General features: G+C 39.5%; 1 protein-coding gene across 3 annotated transcripts in view; it reads right to left on the reverse strand.

The window, feature by feature from the left end:
* LOC124555638 (protein-associating with the carboxyl-terminal domain of ezrin) overlaps window positions 1-19,571 on the reverse strand; it is a 76,630-nt gene that overhangs the window by 50,984 nt on the left and 6,075 nt on the right. For all 3 annotated transcript variants that reach the window (XM_047129617.1, XM_047129618.1, XM_047129616.1), the window contains exons 5-7: window positions 18,582-18,751; window positions 4,975-5,164; window positions 2,971-3,110 (exon numbers count right to left, since the gene is read on the reverse strand). In XM_047129617.1, the coding sequence (XP_046985573.1) occupies window positions 2,971-3,110; window positions 4,975-5,164; window positions 18,582-18,751 (500 nt within the window). The remainder of the gene's footprint in view (window positions 1-2,970; window positions 3,111-4,974; window positions 5,165-18,581; window positions 18,752-19,571) is intronic.

Here is a 19,571-nt window from a genome sequence, read left to right on the forward strand (position 1 = left end):
TATATGCCTAAATGATTTGGCAGACAAGGTGGACAGCAATCTGCAGTTGTTTGCTGATGGTGCCGTGCCATACAATAAGGTGTCGAAGTTGAGTGACTGTAGGAAGACACAAGACAAAATTTCCCACTGGTGTGATGAATGACAGCTAGCCTTAAATGTGGAAAAATGTAAGTTAATGCAGATGGGTATAAAGATCAAACATGTAATGTTCACATACAGTATTACTAGTCTCCTCCTTGACACAGTCAAATCATTTAAATATCTGGGCGTAACACTGCAAAGCGATATGAGGTGGAACAAGCATGTGAGAACTGCCGTAGGGAAGGTGAATGGTCAACTTTGGTTTATTGGGAGAATTTTAGGAAAGAGTGATTCACCTGTAAAGGAGACCACAGACCTATTTTTGTGTACGGTTAAAGTGTTTGGGATCCGTACCAGGTCAGATTGATGGAAGATATCAAAGCAATTCAGAGGCAGGTTGCCAATTTGTTACTGGTAGGTTCGAACAACACGTAAGTGTTGCGGAGATGCTTCGGGAACTCAAATGGGAATCCCTGGAGGGAAGGTGACGTTCTTTTCAAGAAACACCATTGAGAAAATTTAGAGAACAGACATTTGAAGCTGACTAGCAAACGAATCTACTGCCACCAACATACACTGTGCATAAGGACAGTGAAGATAATATATGAGAAATTAGGCCTCATACGGAGGCGTACAGATAGTTGTTTTTCCCTCGCTGTATTTGCGAGTGGAACAGGAAAGGCGGTGACAAATAGTGGTACAGGGTACCCTCCGCCATGCACTGTATAGTGGCTTGTGAAGTATCGATGTAGATGTAAATGTAGATCATTAACAAGTATCACAGAAGAGTAGTATCTGTTTCCAATTCCCTTCTCTCCCAAACACATGATCACCATTTCCTTCAAAGGTTTATTCTGCTATCATACTAAAGAAATTACCAGGTAATGAAGAACAACAGAAGTCCAGAAGATGGAATCCTGGCAGAAGACATTCAAGCTGGAAGAGAGAGACCCCACAAGAAAATTCACTGACTTATCTAGAGGATCTGGATTTTGTAGGGGATCTCAGAAGACTGGAAAACAGTGGTCATCTGTCTAAACACAAGAAAGGTGACAAATTGGACTGCACGAACTACAGATAAATTGCCTTCCTGAGTGTTTATTATAAGATCTTGTCAAACCATATACTAGATAGAATCCAGCCGTTTGCAGAAGAAGTGATCACTGAATATAAGGGGTTTTTCAGAAAGGGATTTTTGACTGTCGACAACATCTGTAAGCTATGAAGCTATGACAACTCACTAAAAATATGTGGGAATATTGCAAAGATCTGTACGTGCTCATCACAGATTTTAAGATGGCATATGATTGCATCCACCGGGAGAGCCTGATGGATTGCCTAACTAAGTTTGGAATACCTAAGAAACTTTTACCCATAGTTTGTCTCTGATTCAAAAGTCGAAGTGAAGCTTGAGAACCTAGTCATGAAGAGATTTGACGTAAACGCTGGGTTGAGGCAAGGAGATCGCGTGTCACCGACATTGTTCAACCTGGTGCTAGAAAAGATAATGACGGAAGATTTCTTTAATAACGTCCAAGGGATTGAGGGAGAGGGTGAGAAAATCGCACATCTTGCATTTGTTGATAATTTGGCCCTGACGTGCAGATCTATGGAAGAACTGATGCAGATGAGCAACAGCGTGGAGGCAGTAGGGAACAGATTCAGTCTCCTTGTGAATGAATCGAAGTCCAAGCAGCGTCTGGTAGTCTGAACGTGACCATAGAAAAGGGTTCATAATTTTAAATATCTGGGGGGGGGGGGGGGGGGGGTTAATCTTTACAGGAGCCGCATCATGTGAGGCATAAATCAAAGTGAGGATTGAAGCCACAAACCGATCATACATCAGTCTGGGTCAGCTTTTTGAATTGTACAGTCTCTCAAGGAATTTCAAACTCCAGTTGAACAAAACAATGATCAACCCGAAGGGCTGTATGGTTGCGAAACTTGCAGTGTCTGAAAAAAGATTTTAATGTTTTCATTTCTGAGCAAAAAGTGTTAAGGATACAAGATACAATCACTGGAGAAAGGAACTGGCATAATTGTGAGCTGGATGAAATTTACAATGGACCAAACACTGTAGGCTTGATAAGAAGCAAGCGGCTTGTATGGGTAGGACATGCCACTCGGATGGACAAACACTTATGGCCTTTGAAATCCCTGTTGAAGAAGACCACTAGGAAAACCAAAGAAAAGGTGAAGAGATAGAGTCCATGAGGACTTGTCGCAGATCATCATAGAAGGTACTTGGCAACATAAGGCACTAAACAGTACATGGTGGAAAAGGAACCCTGTAGCTGTGCACAGTACTCTGGGCCTGACACTGTAAAGTAAGAGCCTTCCAAATTAAAAGGGTCTTGTACCATCTTTATCTCCTTTCTCATTGTTTTTGCAGAGTGATGACAGTTTTATCATTGACCTGTCCATGAACAACAGCTTTAAATCAGCCGAGAGACAGATTTCTTCACAATAAATCTCAAAGTATGCTTGTACTGTTACCACATAAATACAAAAATTTAACACCAGCCTCTATAAAATTTAAAATATCAAAAGCACATCATCATGTTGCTTTGAGCAAAATAGCCACTCGAAGAAAACATAGAAGTTTCAGTCACATAAAAGGCTTTAAATCTCAGTGCATCAAACAGTCATTCATCCTAAATTTCACAAATATGTGACAACTGCATAACATAAATGATAACAATATACAGTAAAGCAAAAAAATTGTGGAAGAATGAAAAATCTATAAAAGTAGCAACTGGAGTACAACTAAGCACTTAATTAAAAATGTAACTGAATGAACAGCTGGCAGTAAAGAACATTAGGCATTTGTTCCTTTCCTATATATCCATCAAAGCAGATAAATCCATAGAATTCAGAATCCAAACTTACCACTCCTAGGGCGCAAAATGTGAGGAAGAAGGCATTCCTGTGCTGCTGAATCCAATAACACAAGACGAGCCAACAATAAACCACTAAGCTGTTTTGCGACAAGAGTTTCTGGAAATGTCAGTAGTTGGTCTACAAGACAACTGAAAAACAAAACATTTGAAAACAGTAAATTATTTAAATAATTTTCATTACACACACACACACACACACACACACACACACACACAAGTGCATGGAAAGGGATGGGATAATCATAAATTTGGAGTAAAAATAAGGAAATTAGCAAGAGGTGGATGGAAGCTGGCTAGTGTGACTGGTGGCTGGGGGAGGGAGGGGGGGGGGTGAGGGTTTTGGGAAGCTTTAGAGGGGTAGGGAGAAATCGTTAAGTGGAAAACCACTTATTTAACATTAGAGTATATATTTTTTCCGGTGCTGTATTTGCATTTGAATTGCTCGTAATACCCGAGTCTCTTGCAAAAATGACTAATTTGCTTCTTATATTACTTTATGTGGAAGGTCTTTCTTGTATGAAGAACTAGGCACATGTGAAAAATTTATGTTCTTAAAATGGAAAAAACTGATTAGCCATTGCGCCCTGAACAAATTTGCATGTGCATAAGGCAACAGGGTTATCCTTTTCTCTTTTTTGTTTACTTTTATACACCCAATCAGAAAACACTCACAAGGAGAGTTATTTGCATTGGAATCTCTGAAGAGGAGAAAATGACAGGGGAGTTAGTGTATGAGTTTCTCAGGAGCCCCATTATACACAAGTTCACAAGGTGGGACTAACGTGGAGCACATAACACTGTGATGCAGACTGTTTATGAAGGATTGATCTATTATATGAATCCAGCTTTGTGACTGAGCATTGTTTCTGTAATTTGTTAGTGACCTCTGCTGGAACTGGTTCAAAAGCTGCTGTGGACTTGTTAACCAGGGCACTGTCATATGCACACTTGCATGTACATGTACAATATCTTCATTTGCATGGATGCACTGACTTTTGCCACAGCTTTTCTCAGAGTTGTAGTGTAAGGAGCCATGAAACAAGAACTTGCAAGGTCTTTTATTCTTTACTGCCTCAATATGAAATTACTTTGATCACTTTTTTTATTTTATTTTCTCGTAAAAAATATTAGGCAATTCTTGCTCCAAGTGGAGCTATCACCTGCACAATTTTCACAGTCGGTCACTGAACATGATGGCCTTGTGCTGCCTGTTGCCTTGCCATTACAACCTACTGTGGTGTGACCATATCTTTGGCATCCATAGCATCACACCAGATTGGACACATAAGGTGTCTTATCTTCAGTCGAATAAATCCAGCCTCAATTGAGCTTTGGAAGTATGGGCAAATTGAAGGTTAGGATGAAGAAGACAGTCTTCTGCAGCTCACTATTCCCTCTGCTCATGATATTGTCAACTTCGTTAACCTTCGACTTTCCATTCTTCATACAGTTGGGTGAAAAATAGCATTTTTCAACCACAAGTGTTCCATTACATTACACTGACAGGTTTTTATAGTTACAGCAATATTTTCAAAAGTGTTACTTACGTGAAAGGGGGATACTTGAAATGGAAATCATTACACAGTAGCCACACTGCAACTACCATTTCAATACCTCAAATAAATAAACGGCAATGATTTATCTATTAAAAGATACCAAAAATCAGGAACTACAACATCTCATAAATCCATATGTTAGAAGTCACCAAATTACAATTGAACACTATTCTGGAAGTGTGCTACAAGTAAAGTCACCATTTGTCAAAATGCTTGCTTAAGTGGGATGGATATGCCACTCAATGAACAGTTTCTTTTTTGACACAATGGCTGAAGAATATTAAATGTCTCCTAATACCTATGAGAACAAACATTTCTGAATGTTTACATCCAATATAATTATATCACAGACAATAATAAAATAACGTTACATCATTAGAGAGCATTTTCATTACTCTAAAGGAAGAAAATAAGAAAGAATGCAATATTTTCAGTACCTGAAGAAAGATTTTTTTTCTTCTTCTGTTTTAACAGGCAATTCCACAAGAAAACTATAAACTCTAATGAAGTCATGACTGAAGAAATCATGAGTCAATAATGTAGATAATGTAGGACGTGAAGTATGTCTCACATTCTGAAGCTGTGTCTTTGCTAGTTCAAGGAACTCTTTCAAGGCTGGTACTTCATCTGTAAACAGCAATTTTTTTAAAAAAAATACATATCATGTAAAGATGTTATAGTGCAATTTATATTTACAGGACCTTTTTATTATGCATTCTATCACTCATTCACATGTACATCACATCACACACCGATACATTTCAACAGCAGTGTTAATCAAAAGATAATTTATATAACTTTCCTTCCTTTCACTTCTTCATTCAAATTCTTTTCCTGATTTGATTTATACTCGGGAACACTTAAGCTTAATCAACAAAAACATCTATTAATACTTTCATTTGCTTAAAGAGCATCTCATCAATCAACAGTTTTGTTATAGCACAGCTTCCGATGCTTTCAAGTAGTGTCGCTAGTCAGATGTGAATAACTGTAAAACTATATTGCCAACGTCAATCTATAGCATAAACATGAAACATTTTATGCTCATATTTTGGGGAGTAAAAATCTCCTCTGTAAGACTCAGTATGTATCCTGAAAACAGTTATCTTTACAAAAATAATTCATTCTGTTTGTCCAGGAAATCTAGAAGGCAGTAAATAGTGCGAACCAGTATCATGTGGTGTTCTTCAGCCACCAGAAGGCATTAGTTACAATTCCCCACCAGTGGACAGTAATTTGAGAATACAGAATATCAAACCTTTTTTATGACTGACTTGAAGACTTTCTAGGAAACAGAAATAAGTACTTTGTTCTTAACAGGATAAATGGTCATATAAGAAATTAGTTCTGGGAGGACCACAAGGAAGTGTTGCCATTCGCCATATACAGAGTGAAGCAGCTAGAACATGCCATCCTAAATATATCAAGAAAGAGTCAATATATCAAGGTGCAGTTTCGGCTAAGTTATTGTGGGGAATGAAGTGAATGTTCTCATTTATGCAAGAAATGTTTAATGTTTACAGCTGCCAAATTATGACATCAAGGATTTTTTAATAGAACTTTATCCTGATATATTCGTAAAGAACTATACACTATTTCTGTGGAATTTGAAAGGACATCAATAACAAAACTTGGATGGAGCTTGATCAAACAGTAAAAACACAACAGTGCTGCAGTTCACTTCACCACTGTCCTAAGAAGAGAAGCTCTCTGGTCTGTCCACAGGCCAGGTCCCTTTGTGTCTGGGAACAAATTGGTGGGTTCTAGTTATTTATTCATGGACCCAGGTCTGCCGTGCATGCACGACAGGTCAGAGGTCACGTGCAACACATTTCAGAAGTTGCTACTGTGTCTCACTGCAAGTACATTGCACGATGTGACATTTTACAATCATTTTACTTACTGCAGTACATTTCTGCACTTTGAAAGTAGTTCATATCATCAAGATAAAGTATGAACCACGCTAGAAAGAAAACTGTGGCAGTCGCTGACTCTCTGAGGCTTTGTTAAGTATAGACATTCATAATACTTGTAAAATAATGGACGTAACACAGTGATGGGTAGTAGCCTATAATAATGAACATAGTACAAGAAACATTTTATTGGTGCTCACTATAGCATTGCTTTATATTACTCATCCCCCCCCCTCCAACCACCATCTTTTACCAATCTTTCAAGGCACCTACATCTTTCTGAGATTATTTCCATAATTATTGTCGGAATTTTAAATTTTTCTTTGCAACTACAAGAAAATGGGTATTTTTGTCACCAACAGCATTTCATTTTGTTAAAATAAAGCATCATCAGTGATCTGTAATGAAACTTTTTTACAATCTGGCTTGCCTTCTGCACCTTAAAAGATGTTTTGTGTTACTAATAATACATTATGTCCTATTTTTGCTCACATCATGAAATGCTGCCTACTTGCATATTTTTGAAGTATTCTCTCATTTGGCAATGTTGTTGGTTTTTATAATGCTTTGGTCCACAGTTGGAATAACATCTAGTAATGTTTTAACAATCTCTCAGTACACCATATGTTTTTTTCATATTCTTGCTTGTCTAATATCCATGTGTCAATTTTCACAAACAACGTATTTCACGCGGTACAGATGTATAAGTTTTTCAATGTGTTCATTTTACTATACTTGTAGCAACTAAAACTTGCTGTAACCTGAAAACCACACACTCATCAGTTGGTTGGTTGGTTTGGGGTGTAAAGGGACCAAATTGCAGGGTCATCAGTACCTACACTCATTAGTGGCAAATTTCGAGTATCACCTACATTTCCTTGTTGTCATGTTAAAATTTGCTTCTTTTGTCAAAATAAAGAGCAATTTTCACACTGTTACCTCGCTAACATCCTAATGAAGTTGCAAATGCAACGGAATCCTGAAACAATAGTTTGTTAAATGAGGAACTGAGGACAAATCAGGTCAAAAGCTTATGCAAATGCACATTCTTGGTATAAATATGCAAATTCTTCACTTACCTTGTTGCAAAGCCACAGTAACCCTTATTTCACCAGCTGCAGATGACCCAATAAATTACACCATTCCATTGCGAAAGTCTGTAGTTACTCATATATTGCAGTACATAGGAAAGTTCCACTTGTATACCATATGGCATAATACTCTTCTCTTTGTGCATTGTCATTTGCCAAAATGTCGTTTCAATATCTCAAACCATTTCTGAGATATGAGGGGTGTTATGAGCATTTCATTCTAGATTCATTGCCTGCGCGCGTAATTGCAAATGAGTCTGATACGTAAAATTACTATTTTCGAGATCGGCAAGGAGACCAACTATCAAGTCTAAAGATATATCCAGTACATAGCAGAGATGCTGAGTCGCAATAGGCACAACAAAAAGATACACACAATTATAGCATTTGGCCATTAAGGCCTTTCTCATCAAAACACACACACACACACACACACACACACACACACACACACACAGTCTCAGACAACTGACACCACACTGCGAGCAGCAGCACTAGTGCATGGCAGGAGTGGTCGTTGGTTGGTTGGTCGGTTTGTTTAAAAGAGGGGGAAAAGGTCCAAACTACGAGGTCATCGGTCCCTTGTTCCTAATAAAACAACGCCACAAGTCTGAGAATAAAACAGACGAGACATATAACACAAAACAAAAATAAAAAACAGAAAACAAGAACGAAAGGCAATCAATACTAAAAGGAGCAAAAGAGGACAAGAAAACAGAGATATGCAAGAAACAGTTAGAAGAGAGTAAAACAAGGAAGCAGATTACAGTGACTGGCCAACCACGTCATCAGTGTGGGATCCGTCGTCAGTGTGGGATCCGTACCAGGTCGGGTTGACGGAGGAGATAGAGAAGATCCAAAGAAGAGCGGCGCGTTTCGTCACTGGGTTATTTGGTAACCGTGATAGCGTTACGGAGATGTTTAATAAACTCAAGTGGCAGACTCTGCAAGAGAGGCGCTCTGCATCGCGGTGTAGCTTGCTCGCCAGGTTTCGAGAGGGTGCGTTTCTGGATGAGGTATCGAATATATTGCTTCCCCCTACTTATACTTCCCGAGGAGATCACGAATGTAAAATTAGAGAGATTAGAGCGCGCACGGAGGCTTTCAGACAGTCGTTCTTCCCGCGAACCATACGCGACTGGAACAGGAAAGGGAGGTAATGACAGTGGCACATAAAGTGCCCTCCGCCACACACCGTTGGGTGGCTTGCGGAGTATCAATGTAGATGTAGATGTAGTAGACGAAAATAAAAACGAAAATCCAGTCATCCTGCAACATATTAAAACCTTCACCCTAAAAGCACTAGGGTGGAGGACACAGAGGGATAAAGGACATGCACTAAAACTCAGATTGAATGATAAAACCCACCCACATGGATGAAACGTAAAAACAAATCAGCCGATGAGGCATTGTCTGCTAAAATCAATGATAACGTGTCCAGCAACCGGAGATGAACTCGCAGGGAGGCCAAAGAAGGACAGAGCAGTACATTTCTGCACTTTGAAAGTAGTTCACGTCATCAAGATAAAGTATGAACGATGCTAGAAAGAAAACTGTGGCAGTCGCTGACTCTCTGAGGCTTTGTTAAGTATAGAAATTCATAATACTTGTAAAATAATGGACATAACACAGTGATGGGTAGTAGCCTATAATAATGAACATAGTACAAGAAACATTTTATTGGTGCTCACTATAGCGTTGCTTTATATTACTCATCCCCCCCCCCTCTCCAACCACCATCTTTTACCAATCTTTCAAGGCACCTACATCTTTCAGAGAAGTTTATCCAACCTCCGCAGGCAACGATACATTTCCTCCCCGTAGAGGTAAACAATGTGAGACTTTAACTTTTCCCGGCGAACTGAATGTTCAAATAACTTACGGGTTTGCTGCCGGCAGCAGTAGAGTAAGGTTGGAATGTGCATAATCGTTTTTATTGAAGTGTCGAAATCATAGTGTGGTTCCAACGTTTGCTAAGGTTGTGCATCATATTAATTCTCCTGCCGCCAATCGCACCAAGCAACATGCTGGTTTAGCTCTTGTTCGTGAAAGGATCCACTATACTCGCCGTCAATTAGATTTTGTTTCTAAGGAATTATTTCAGCTTCATTTAATGATGGCGTCTAATGTTTCTAAATTTTCTTGGGATTGGGTGGATGGTGCCTCTTGGTCGCAGTCTGACTAGGAATTTCAATCTGTAACTGCTCGTCATTCGGTGAAGCTTGACCGTTTCCTTGGCTCAGTGTCTAATTCTAATTCTCGACATTCTGTGATCAATCTCACGGAGAAAACGTTTGACGATGCAGCTTTGTCTGTGCTGGGGAAATGTTTGAACTTCACACCTATGCCTAAGAGTTTGCCAGTCGTTGATTTTATTAGTTCTATCGAACGGGATGTTTATAAACTACCCTCCGAGGCTGTGGAAGAGGTTAGGAGGGAAGCTTGTGTGTTGACTGGGGCCCGTCCACCCCAGTGTAACATTACAGCAGCTGAGGCGGCTGCTTTACGTTCACTTAGAATGTATCCTGATATTGTTATTTTACCTGCGGACAAGGGTAATGCCACCGTTTTGTTGAACAAGCACGATTACATTCAAAATATGCAGTGTCTACTTTCTGATTCGGCATATCGCAAAATCGGTGCTGACCCTACTAAGAGTGTTGAGAGAAAGACAAATAGCCTCCTGAAGAAAAGTTCTTTGTCACAGGAGACTATAAAGAGTATTAATTCTTGCTGTGCTGTATGACCTAGATTATATGGCCTCCCTAAGGTCCATAAAGAGGCTGTCCCGTTGAGGCCTATTGTTTCTAATATTGGTGCTCCAACATATCGTGTAGCTAAACATCTTGCTAGTTTGTTGAGCCCACTAGTGGGTAGGTGTGAACACCACATTAAGAACTCTGCAAATTTCTTACGTCGATTGCAGGGATTGCGTTTGAATGACTCTGATATTTTAGTCAGTTTTGATGTGGTTTCTCTTTTCACTCGCATTCCTCTCTCTGATTCGTTGCAGCCAATTGAGGTTAAGTTTGGTGTCGAATTAATAAATTTGTTTCGACATGTGCTGACTTCCACTTACTTTTTACTCAATGGTCAGTACTACGAACAGACTCGTGGGGTTTCAATGGGAAGCTTGTTGTCACCTATTGTGGCCAATAAGTTTATGGAGGACTTTGAGGAACGCGCATTGGAGTCAGCGACCTTGGAACCTGCATGTTTTTTTTTTTTTTCAGATATGTAGATGATACTTTTGATGTGTGGCCTCATGGTAGATAGAATTTAACCTGGTTTTTGGAACATCTGAATTCAATCCACCCAAATATTCAGTTCACTATGGAGGTGGAAAAGAATGGATGCCTTCCCTTCCTTGATGTGTTGGTCAAAAGGAAGACTGATGGTACGTTGGGACATTCTGTTTATAGGAAGCCCACCCACACTGACTTGTATCTGCGAACTGATAGCTGTCACCATCTAGCTCAGCGTGAAGGAGTACTTCGCACCTTGGTTCACAGGGCCCACGTTATCTCAGACCCTGAAAGTTTGGCAGCTGAGCTAGCACGTCTCGAAGTCACCTTTCGTCAGAATGGTGATAGTGAGGCAGATCAAACGTGTGTTGCGCCATCAGCCTTCTGTGCAACGGTTGAGTGACGATAGCAACAAAGTGGCACCTAAGTCTATGGCCTTTTTGCCTTACGCAGGAAGCATTTCCAACAGGACTGGCCGTATTTTATGGGAATTTGATGTGAAATGTGTTTTTTGACCACCTTCCAAGATTAAGGCCCTGTTGGCGTCTGTAAAAGATGATCTTGGTTTGCGTAAGGCTGGGGTCTATCGTATTCCTTGCAGTTGTGGCATGTCATATATTGGTCAGACAATCAGGACTGTGGAAGACCGGTGTATTGAACATAAGTGTCACACACGCTTACAACAGCTGAGCAAATCCGTTATTGCAGAACATTGCCTTGACACTGGTCATCCTATGGAATACAACAACACAGAGATTCTGGCTTGCATGTCAAACTATTGGGATAGTGTTATTAAGGAAGCTGTTGAAATCAGACTGTCAAGCAACCTTATTAACAGAGATGGTGGATTTTGTTTAAATGCTGCTTGGAATCCGGCTCTGTCTCTCCTCAAAAAACAGAGGGTCAAAATTAGTGCTACCTTACCTGTTGATTAATAGTAACCATCGATATTTCTGATGTTGGTTATCTTAGGTTGTGTTGACACTTGTTCTGTGTGTGGTATCTTCCTTGTTTCTCCTCTATGAACCGAGGTATTAAATTTGCTTGCACATTTTTCTTCCTTGCATTTGTGCCTTGAGAATGGCAGGGTGTGCTCCTGTCGAAATATCGGCGGTTCTGACGACGTCACCCGGCAGCAAACCCGTAGGTTATTTGAACATTCGATTCGCCGGGAAAAGTTAAGGTCTCAAATCTCCCATGTCTTATCTTTGCACTCTCCCACCACCTCCGAAAGTACCATAGTCCGGCCACAGAGGAGCATTCCCCTCATAACTCAGTACCAGGTGGGGCTGGAGCAACTGAATTACATTCTCCGCCAGAGTTTCGATTATCTCTCGTCGTGCCCTGAAATGAGAAATGTCCTACCCACTATCCTTCCCACCCTTCCTGAAGTGGTATTCTGCCATCCACCGAACCTATACAATATACTCGTCCATCCGTACACAACCTCTGCTCCCAATCCCTTACCTCATGGCTCATACCCCTTTAATAGATCCAGATGCAAGAACCTGTCCCATACATCCTCCTACCACCACCTACTCCAGTCCGGTCACTATCACCGCCTACCCTAGCAAAGGCAGGGCTACCTGTAAAACCAGTCATGTGATTTACAAGCTAAGCTGCAACCATTGTGCTGCATTCTATGTAGGTATGACAACCAAAAAGCTGTCTGTCTGCATGAATGGCCATCGACAAACTATGGCCAAAAAACAAGTGGACCACCTTGTTGCTGAACACACTGCCAAACATGATATCCCTCATATCAATGACTGCTTCACAGCCTGTGCCAAATGGATCCTTCCCACAAACACCAGCTTTTCTGAATTGTGCAGGTGGGAACTTTTCCTGAAATGCATCATACGTTCCCGTAACCCTGCTGGCCTCAACCTTCGTTAGTCACTGTCCTCACCCATTCAGCCCACTCCCTGTTCCCATTCCAGCACTACACAGCCGTCGTTTCACTGCCACACCCAGTCTTAATTTATTTTCATTTCTCTCCTTTCTGCTACTTACCCCCCTCCCACCTTTCTCTCCTGCCCTCCACCTAAACTGCAGCACTTCACTGTCCGCTAGCCCCACCATACTATCCCTCCTCCACACCCCAGCATCTTCCTTACCCCCAACCCAGTCACCATTCCCATCATGCACTGGTGCTATTACTCACAGTGTGGTTCCAGTTGTCTGAGACTGCAGACGTGTGTGCAAGTTTGTTTGTGTGTGTGTGTGTGTGTGTGTGTGTGTGTGTGTGTGTGTGTGTGCGCGCGCGCGCGCGTGCTGACAAAGGCCTTAATGGCCAAAAGCTATAATTGTGTGAATCTTTTTGTTGTGCCTATTGCGACTCAGCATCTCTGCTATATGGTGAGTAACAAATTTCCTTCTCTAATATTATTACAGTCCCTCCTGGATTTTCCATTGCTTGAAATATCCAGTATGTTAGCTAAATTTTATATGCAGCAATAAAAGTCTACTATGTACCAAACATAAACTCATAGTGGCCCCTTTCTTTCATTGCAAACTTTTCAAATTACTTATATGCAAAATATCATAATAACTATGATCACTATTTGGGGAATCCATGTGGTACCAACTTGACAGTTGGATAGCCATGTGGTCCCAGCATGACAGAGGTCCCACTTATTCTCCACAGACAATTATAGACCTTATTAACGGAATGTTTGGAAAGCATTGGATCATTCAACAGGGAAACAAAATGGCTTGCATGCTCATCGGACTTAACACCTCTTCATTTCTATCAGTGGGCAAAGTTAAAATAAGATGCCTATAAGAAATATTAATCATGCCCGAGGACTTTAATGCAGTATAACATGGACATATAAGTTTCTAACTAAGTATTACAAAGGGCTAGGAAGTGGTAAGGCCTGGTGAAATTCAAGGTACAGTATTGTGAATCCAGAATCACTTTATAGCATATAAATGCTATTGGGATAATACTGCCTACTGCATGTGATACAATTATACATGATTATTTACATGCAAAATCTTAGGCCAAGAAATTTTTAATTATTGCAATGATGAAAATATAAAGGAAGTTCATTTTTCACTAATAACACAGATGCAGGTACACACAGGGTCCAGAGCAGCCAACCGCATTGCAGTTGCATATCTCTGATCAGCTGCTATTTTTTATGCTGGATTTTATTTTCTTCACACTTACAGTTTCCTGAAATGTTTATGTGATGTTCACAAAGACAGACCATGAGGGCTTGGCATGATCAGGATGCCGTTCAGGATACAGCTACATGAATGTTCACTTTCACCACAAATAGAAACCATATGCACTTTTTCAACTGCTGTACATACTGCAAAAGTCTGAAAAGCATCATAAGCAAGTTGCCTGATCACTACATCAGCAGAATGGACTTGGGGGCTTCAAGTGCATAGGTAAACACATGAAATGTGCCCGAGTTAAGTGTTTGCATATATTTAGTGTAGTTGGGTAGACATTTGTGGAAGTTTGTCATGCCAGTGGGGTACTGGTTTGTGGTACTCGAAGGGCTCTTTCCAATAACACAGAAAACAGTATATAGTTCTTCTCTTAAGTTGGTGTCATAAGTTGCCAGCTATAAATGTTGAAAAATTTCTTGTGTATATCAGAACATTCGCAACATTGTTAACCATAACCTGTCAAAAACAACACACCTTAATAATCTTTTTTGTTTTGACAGTATTTTGGGTGACCTGTCATAGCTTCCTCACTCTCTATACACACAATACATTATATGTTGGATAACATTAGAAGCTTCCTGATATATAGAGATGCAAGTTGCGATGTCAGAAAAGTATAACATAATGTAGGAAGACATAAGAATCTATGCTTGGTGCATGGACCGACAGGTGACACTCAACATAAATAAAAGTTACTTATTTCACATAAATAAGCATGAAATGTAAACAATGAAAACCTTTGCATATGACATATGAAAGAGTGGTTATTTAAAGTGGAGTTAACACGCAAAATTACTTGGAGGAAAGGCAGATACCACACAGAGATTCATAGGAAGAATATCAAGGAAATATAATTCACTCACAAAGAAAGTAGCTTACAAAACATTCATTCAACAAATTCTCAAATATTGTTCATGAGTCTGAGATCCTTAGCAGGTAGGATTAATAGAGGACATGCAGAACACCTTAGCATGCAAGTATTGCTGAGATGCTCATCTGCCTCCATCATCAGTAGATGTTACAATAGAGGTGTTGAGCGTCACAGAGAGGTTTACTGTGAGAATTTCACGTACGCAGGTATCGAGAACGGTTCCGCAATATTTTACTTCTTCCCACATGGATTTCACAAAATAGTCATGATGGCAAAACCAGACACATCTCATTCTACATTCTTCCTTTCATCACAACTTTCACTAACAGAAAAAAACTGGTGTGTGTGTGTGTGTGTGTGTGTGGGGGGGGGGGGGGGGGGGGGTCAAATTACAGTGGTGAATCAAGTGGTGTAGTGTAGTGTATGGAGTGTAGCTGTTCATGCAGATTACAAATGGCCATCATTACATTCAAACACTATGACAAGGCTCTCAAAAATTTTCAGGTAAATTTTCTACTGTCAAACCAATGAAGTCTTCCTCAAGCAGCATATTATCAAACACTTTCAGGGAATATTACGAACTGCATCTCTCCGTCTACAGTAAATAAAATCAAGTCAATTCCTTGTTTCTGGTAGCAACAACACACAACATTTTCTTAATTAATATGACCCTCTGAAATCCTTGCTGGAACAGTACAGCTAGACTGTTTAGACATCAGAACCCTAACTGTATTATTCCATCAAGGCAGGGGGGGGGAGGGAGGGAGCTAGTTGTGAACTGAGCCATTATAAGTCTTCGTTTGCATGCTTATTCACCATGGAGCACATTCACCAAATGGTGAAACTCTTGAAAGAAGTCATTTTCCTGCTTATGTTGTTTGTTACTTTTAAATAAAACACTTTATTTCCATTATTTAGTGATTAGCTAATTTCACCAACATGGACAGTATCAAGCTACACATCCCATTCAATCGCCAGTGTCATACCATGTGACAGGCTGAGATCCTTCACAATGCTCACTCACCATTTTATGTATTGCATGTTCATTATATGCCAAATGAGATCATATAATGTGATCATTCATTGTGGTGATAGCTGTTCTAGCAGTTGTACGCTCATTATATGCCAAATGAGATCATGTAATGTGATCATGCATTGTGATAGCTGTTCTAGCAGTAACAGATAATTGCAATTCGAATAATTTACATATTAACTGATGGTATGTGTGTCTGGTATTGTAGCTACAACAGACAATTACTTCAGTGTCCAACGTTTTTTTCTATGAGTGTACATGTTTTGATTTACATCAGCATGGAAGAGGTACTTTTTGTTATATATATTTGACTAGTGATCTACCCTAGCTTCTCACGTGTAGCACTAAGTATATACGGTTCGACAATTTGAGTGGTGTAACAGTAAATTTGTATGTGGTTCTCTGCGTAGAGTTACGCATAAAATTCTAAGAATAATGTTACATAACTGAACATCATAACTTTTATACAACTTAAACAATTTAAGCAGTACACGCCAGGAAAGGTGTCAGGAGGCATGAATGTTATCTGTTCCTTATTTAATTCGTATTTGGAGCGACCTCTTGTCGCAATGATGGGAGCACAGCGTGATTTAATCAGTATGTATACAACAAATGTAACCATGAGCATAAGCACGTGGGCACAATCAGATATGTCAAATCGTAGCATATCATGTTTTGGAGGCTGGTTGCGTGTATCATGTATGAACGCCACAAACAAAACAAAAGAAAGGAAAAAAAACCTCCACAACTGATCAGATGTGTATCCCATGACAGCACCCCTCCTTTAAACCTTAATAAGCACTGAGTCAATGTTCAGACTGGCGCAATTCTTTGTCGGAGACTCTTTGCACAATACTTTTGAATGCGGTCATGAAAAGAATCACATCCATATCCAGGCTTGATGGTAGAAAGCAGAAAGTTGAGTCATCTGCTGTGCTTCTGAAAAAACTTACTTTATGTAAATGAATCAAAGCTACATACTTTGGTGAAGCACTGTTTTGGAAAACGTTTTACTTTTGCACACAATATTAAACTCCACTGATTTTGAATTTGCATGTTCCTTTGCTACATAACTGTTCTCAAATGTCTGGTTACAATACTTTGACGTTAAGTAAATCACTGCCCATTGTTCGAAGACTGTGCAGTGAATTATGAGTACAAATTGCAATTGCTAATCTGAGGGAAGTAGCAATTGACAGTCTGAAATTCTCGACTTTTTTCAGAATGTGTCCCCCAGCTGTCTGTAAAATCTTTTGAAATCTTTTAGTCATTCATTAGGAATTTCTGAATCACTTTCCATTCTCTATTTTTAAAGTGCCGCAAAGATCATACCCATGTCTGTTTCCTTCTTTGAGATGCCCATGAACCCATCATGATAATAAGCAATGCTGCTACTTTTCAATTGATGCACTTTAGGTTTACATTGCTGCATACCAAATGTAGCTAGCATATCTAAATACTTTTATGATCATAAAGGTCTATACCCATGTCACAACATCGGAGATTCGTTTACCAAGCTTACACATAATTTCAAAGTGTCGAAACAAATACTATCCGAATATGTTAAGTCACATCCACACTGAGTGCACTGCATTGAACACGTTCCACTTGTTGTCGGTACATCGAAGGAAGAGGAGTGTTCACACATGTTTGGTTTGGTAGTGGCTGCGTTGTGTTGCACAGAGCTGCGATTCCAAGGAGTTCTACCATTCATTCACCACTAGATGGCAATGATATTTTCGAAGTGGAGAAATTCATGTAGTTCAGCCTATTTGCATGAAATAACTATAAAATTATGTACTGAACCCTTCATCATAAATGAATGTATGTATTAGTGAAAACCTGGGTGATTTAAATTTATGTTTCTATAGATATTACAGTTCACACTATTTTTTAGAACACTGCATCAATGCAGCAGTGCCCAACTGTAATCAGACACCTGTAATACCATTCTGGTAAATTTATATGAATGCACATGCATTTGATCACAAGCCCAGCATTTTGTTGATATTTCATGTTTCTATCCTACACTCACAACAAATGAAACCAAAAACTCATGAATTCATATTATACAGAGTGAAACAAATGTATCAAAGAAGAGCTTTCAGGAATAGAAAGATTAATGTCTTGTGGATAACAAAGTCATTTGGTACAGGACATCGGTGTAATTAGGACAAGAATGGAGAGGATATTGGTCATGTCCATTTTAGGACCTCCCGAATTTTTGTCCAGTGCCTTAACCACTGATCTACCTCTCTAACGAAGAGCTTCCAGTTTGTATTTTTTAACTCTCGTGATTAGTCATGTGAAAACATACTGGAAATAATTTTTACAGACTACTTCACATACACTGAATAATAAGCACACATTTAGCCCCCACAAGCTCACAAATTCTCTGGCTTGTGTTCACTAAATACAGCACTTCCTGTTCAACAAATGTTATCAATAATAAATCCCACAAGAGTTCAAATACATAGTGGTTTTGTAAGAATTCACTGTCTACTGACACAGGTATATAAGAATCACAAATTATCACCATAATATATGGATCTGATGACTCAATTTTGCACAGGAACATAGTAGAGTCACAGAGTTATATCTTACAACACTGAAAAGTGAAACATTATTCTTGCACTTATCTGCTTGAGTCACTCCTTCCCACTGCAAACAGCATTAGAAACAGAACAATTAATATTTCAACTAACCTTCACTTTCACAGTTCAGAACTTCTTCAACTAGAACACCAAAGGCAAACTGGTCAATTGAAGTAGGCAAACTGAGTAAACTTTCTGGTGACTCCTCCTCTGGTGCTATAGCTTTCTGATACCTGCTATCACTTGCTTTTTGCAAAAATGCATGGCTTAGTTTTGAAAAGCTGTGGAAATAAATGATATTGATAATTCAAAGAAAAATCTGCATGTCAATGTGTCATTAATTACAGTCGGTTTTTAAAACAGTGCTAGTTACTAGGTTCATCTTTCTGTGCTACAAATGGTCCTGAACTATGAGGAATCTACTATGGGAAGCACATTCAACACTGCTCTCATTTTGTCTGTGCGTGTGTGTGCATGGGGAGGGGGGGGGGGGGGGGCGGAGGCAGGTGTGGCATGCAATCTTTGAAAATGGAATGTTTGTTTTTTTTTTTTTTTTTTTTTTTTTTTCAGTAAATGTATGCCATACACCTGAAAAAAAAAGTAGTACACAAACAGTAAAACACATCAATCAAGTATTAAGCTGCTTGTTCATTTTGTTTTCTGATCACACAAGCATAGTTCACGAGTGGCAGGTAGGTATTATTACTATTTTAGGGTCAAGGGAAGAAGTGTCCAATCCCACTCATCTGCTTGGACCCATGACATAAGTGTGTTGTGTTGTGTGACATCATTGTGGCATAGCGTTTTCAATCGGGTCATGTTTGTATACAGCGTGTCGTCGTATTTGGTGGTGTGCGATTGTGTTGCAGGTTCATGTTTGAAGTCTGTTGTGTTGTGTGTGGTAGTGGGTCATTTGACTTATTACAATCATTATTGTGTTTGCAAGGGAGTTAATTTGATTTCTTTTATTGGGGGTCATGAATTCACATTTGGGTGAGGTAAGATTAATGCTGTGTGTTTTTTGATGGTCTGAAATCTAATAGTGTTTCTCTTTTTTGTTAATGTTGGATATGACGGAAAATTTTAAGTCATTCACTCATT

This window comes from Schistocerca americana, chromosome X (assembly GCF_021461395.2).
Source record: "Schistocerca americana isolate TAMUIC-IGC-003095 chromosome X, iqSchAmer2.1, whole genome shotgun sequence".
NCBI classification, from domain to species: Eukaryota; Metazoa; Arthropoda; class Insecta; order Orthoptera; family Acrididae; genus Schistocerca; species Schistocerca americana.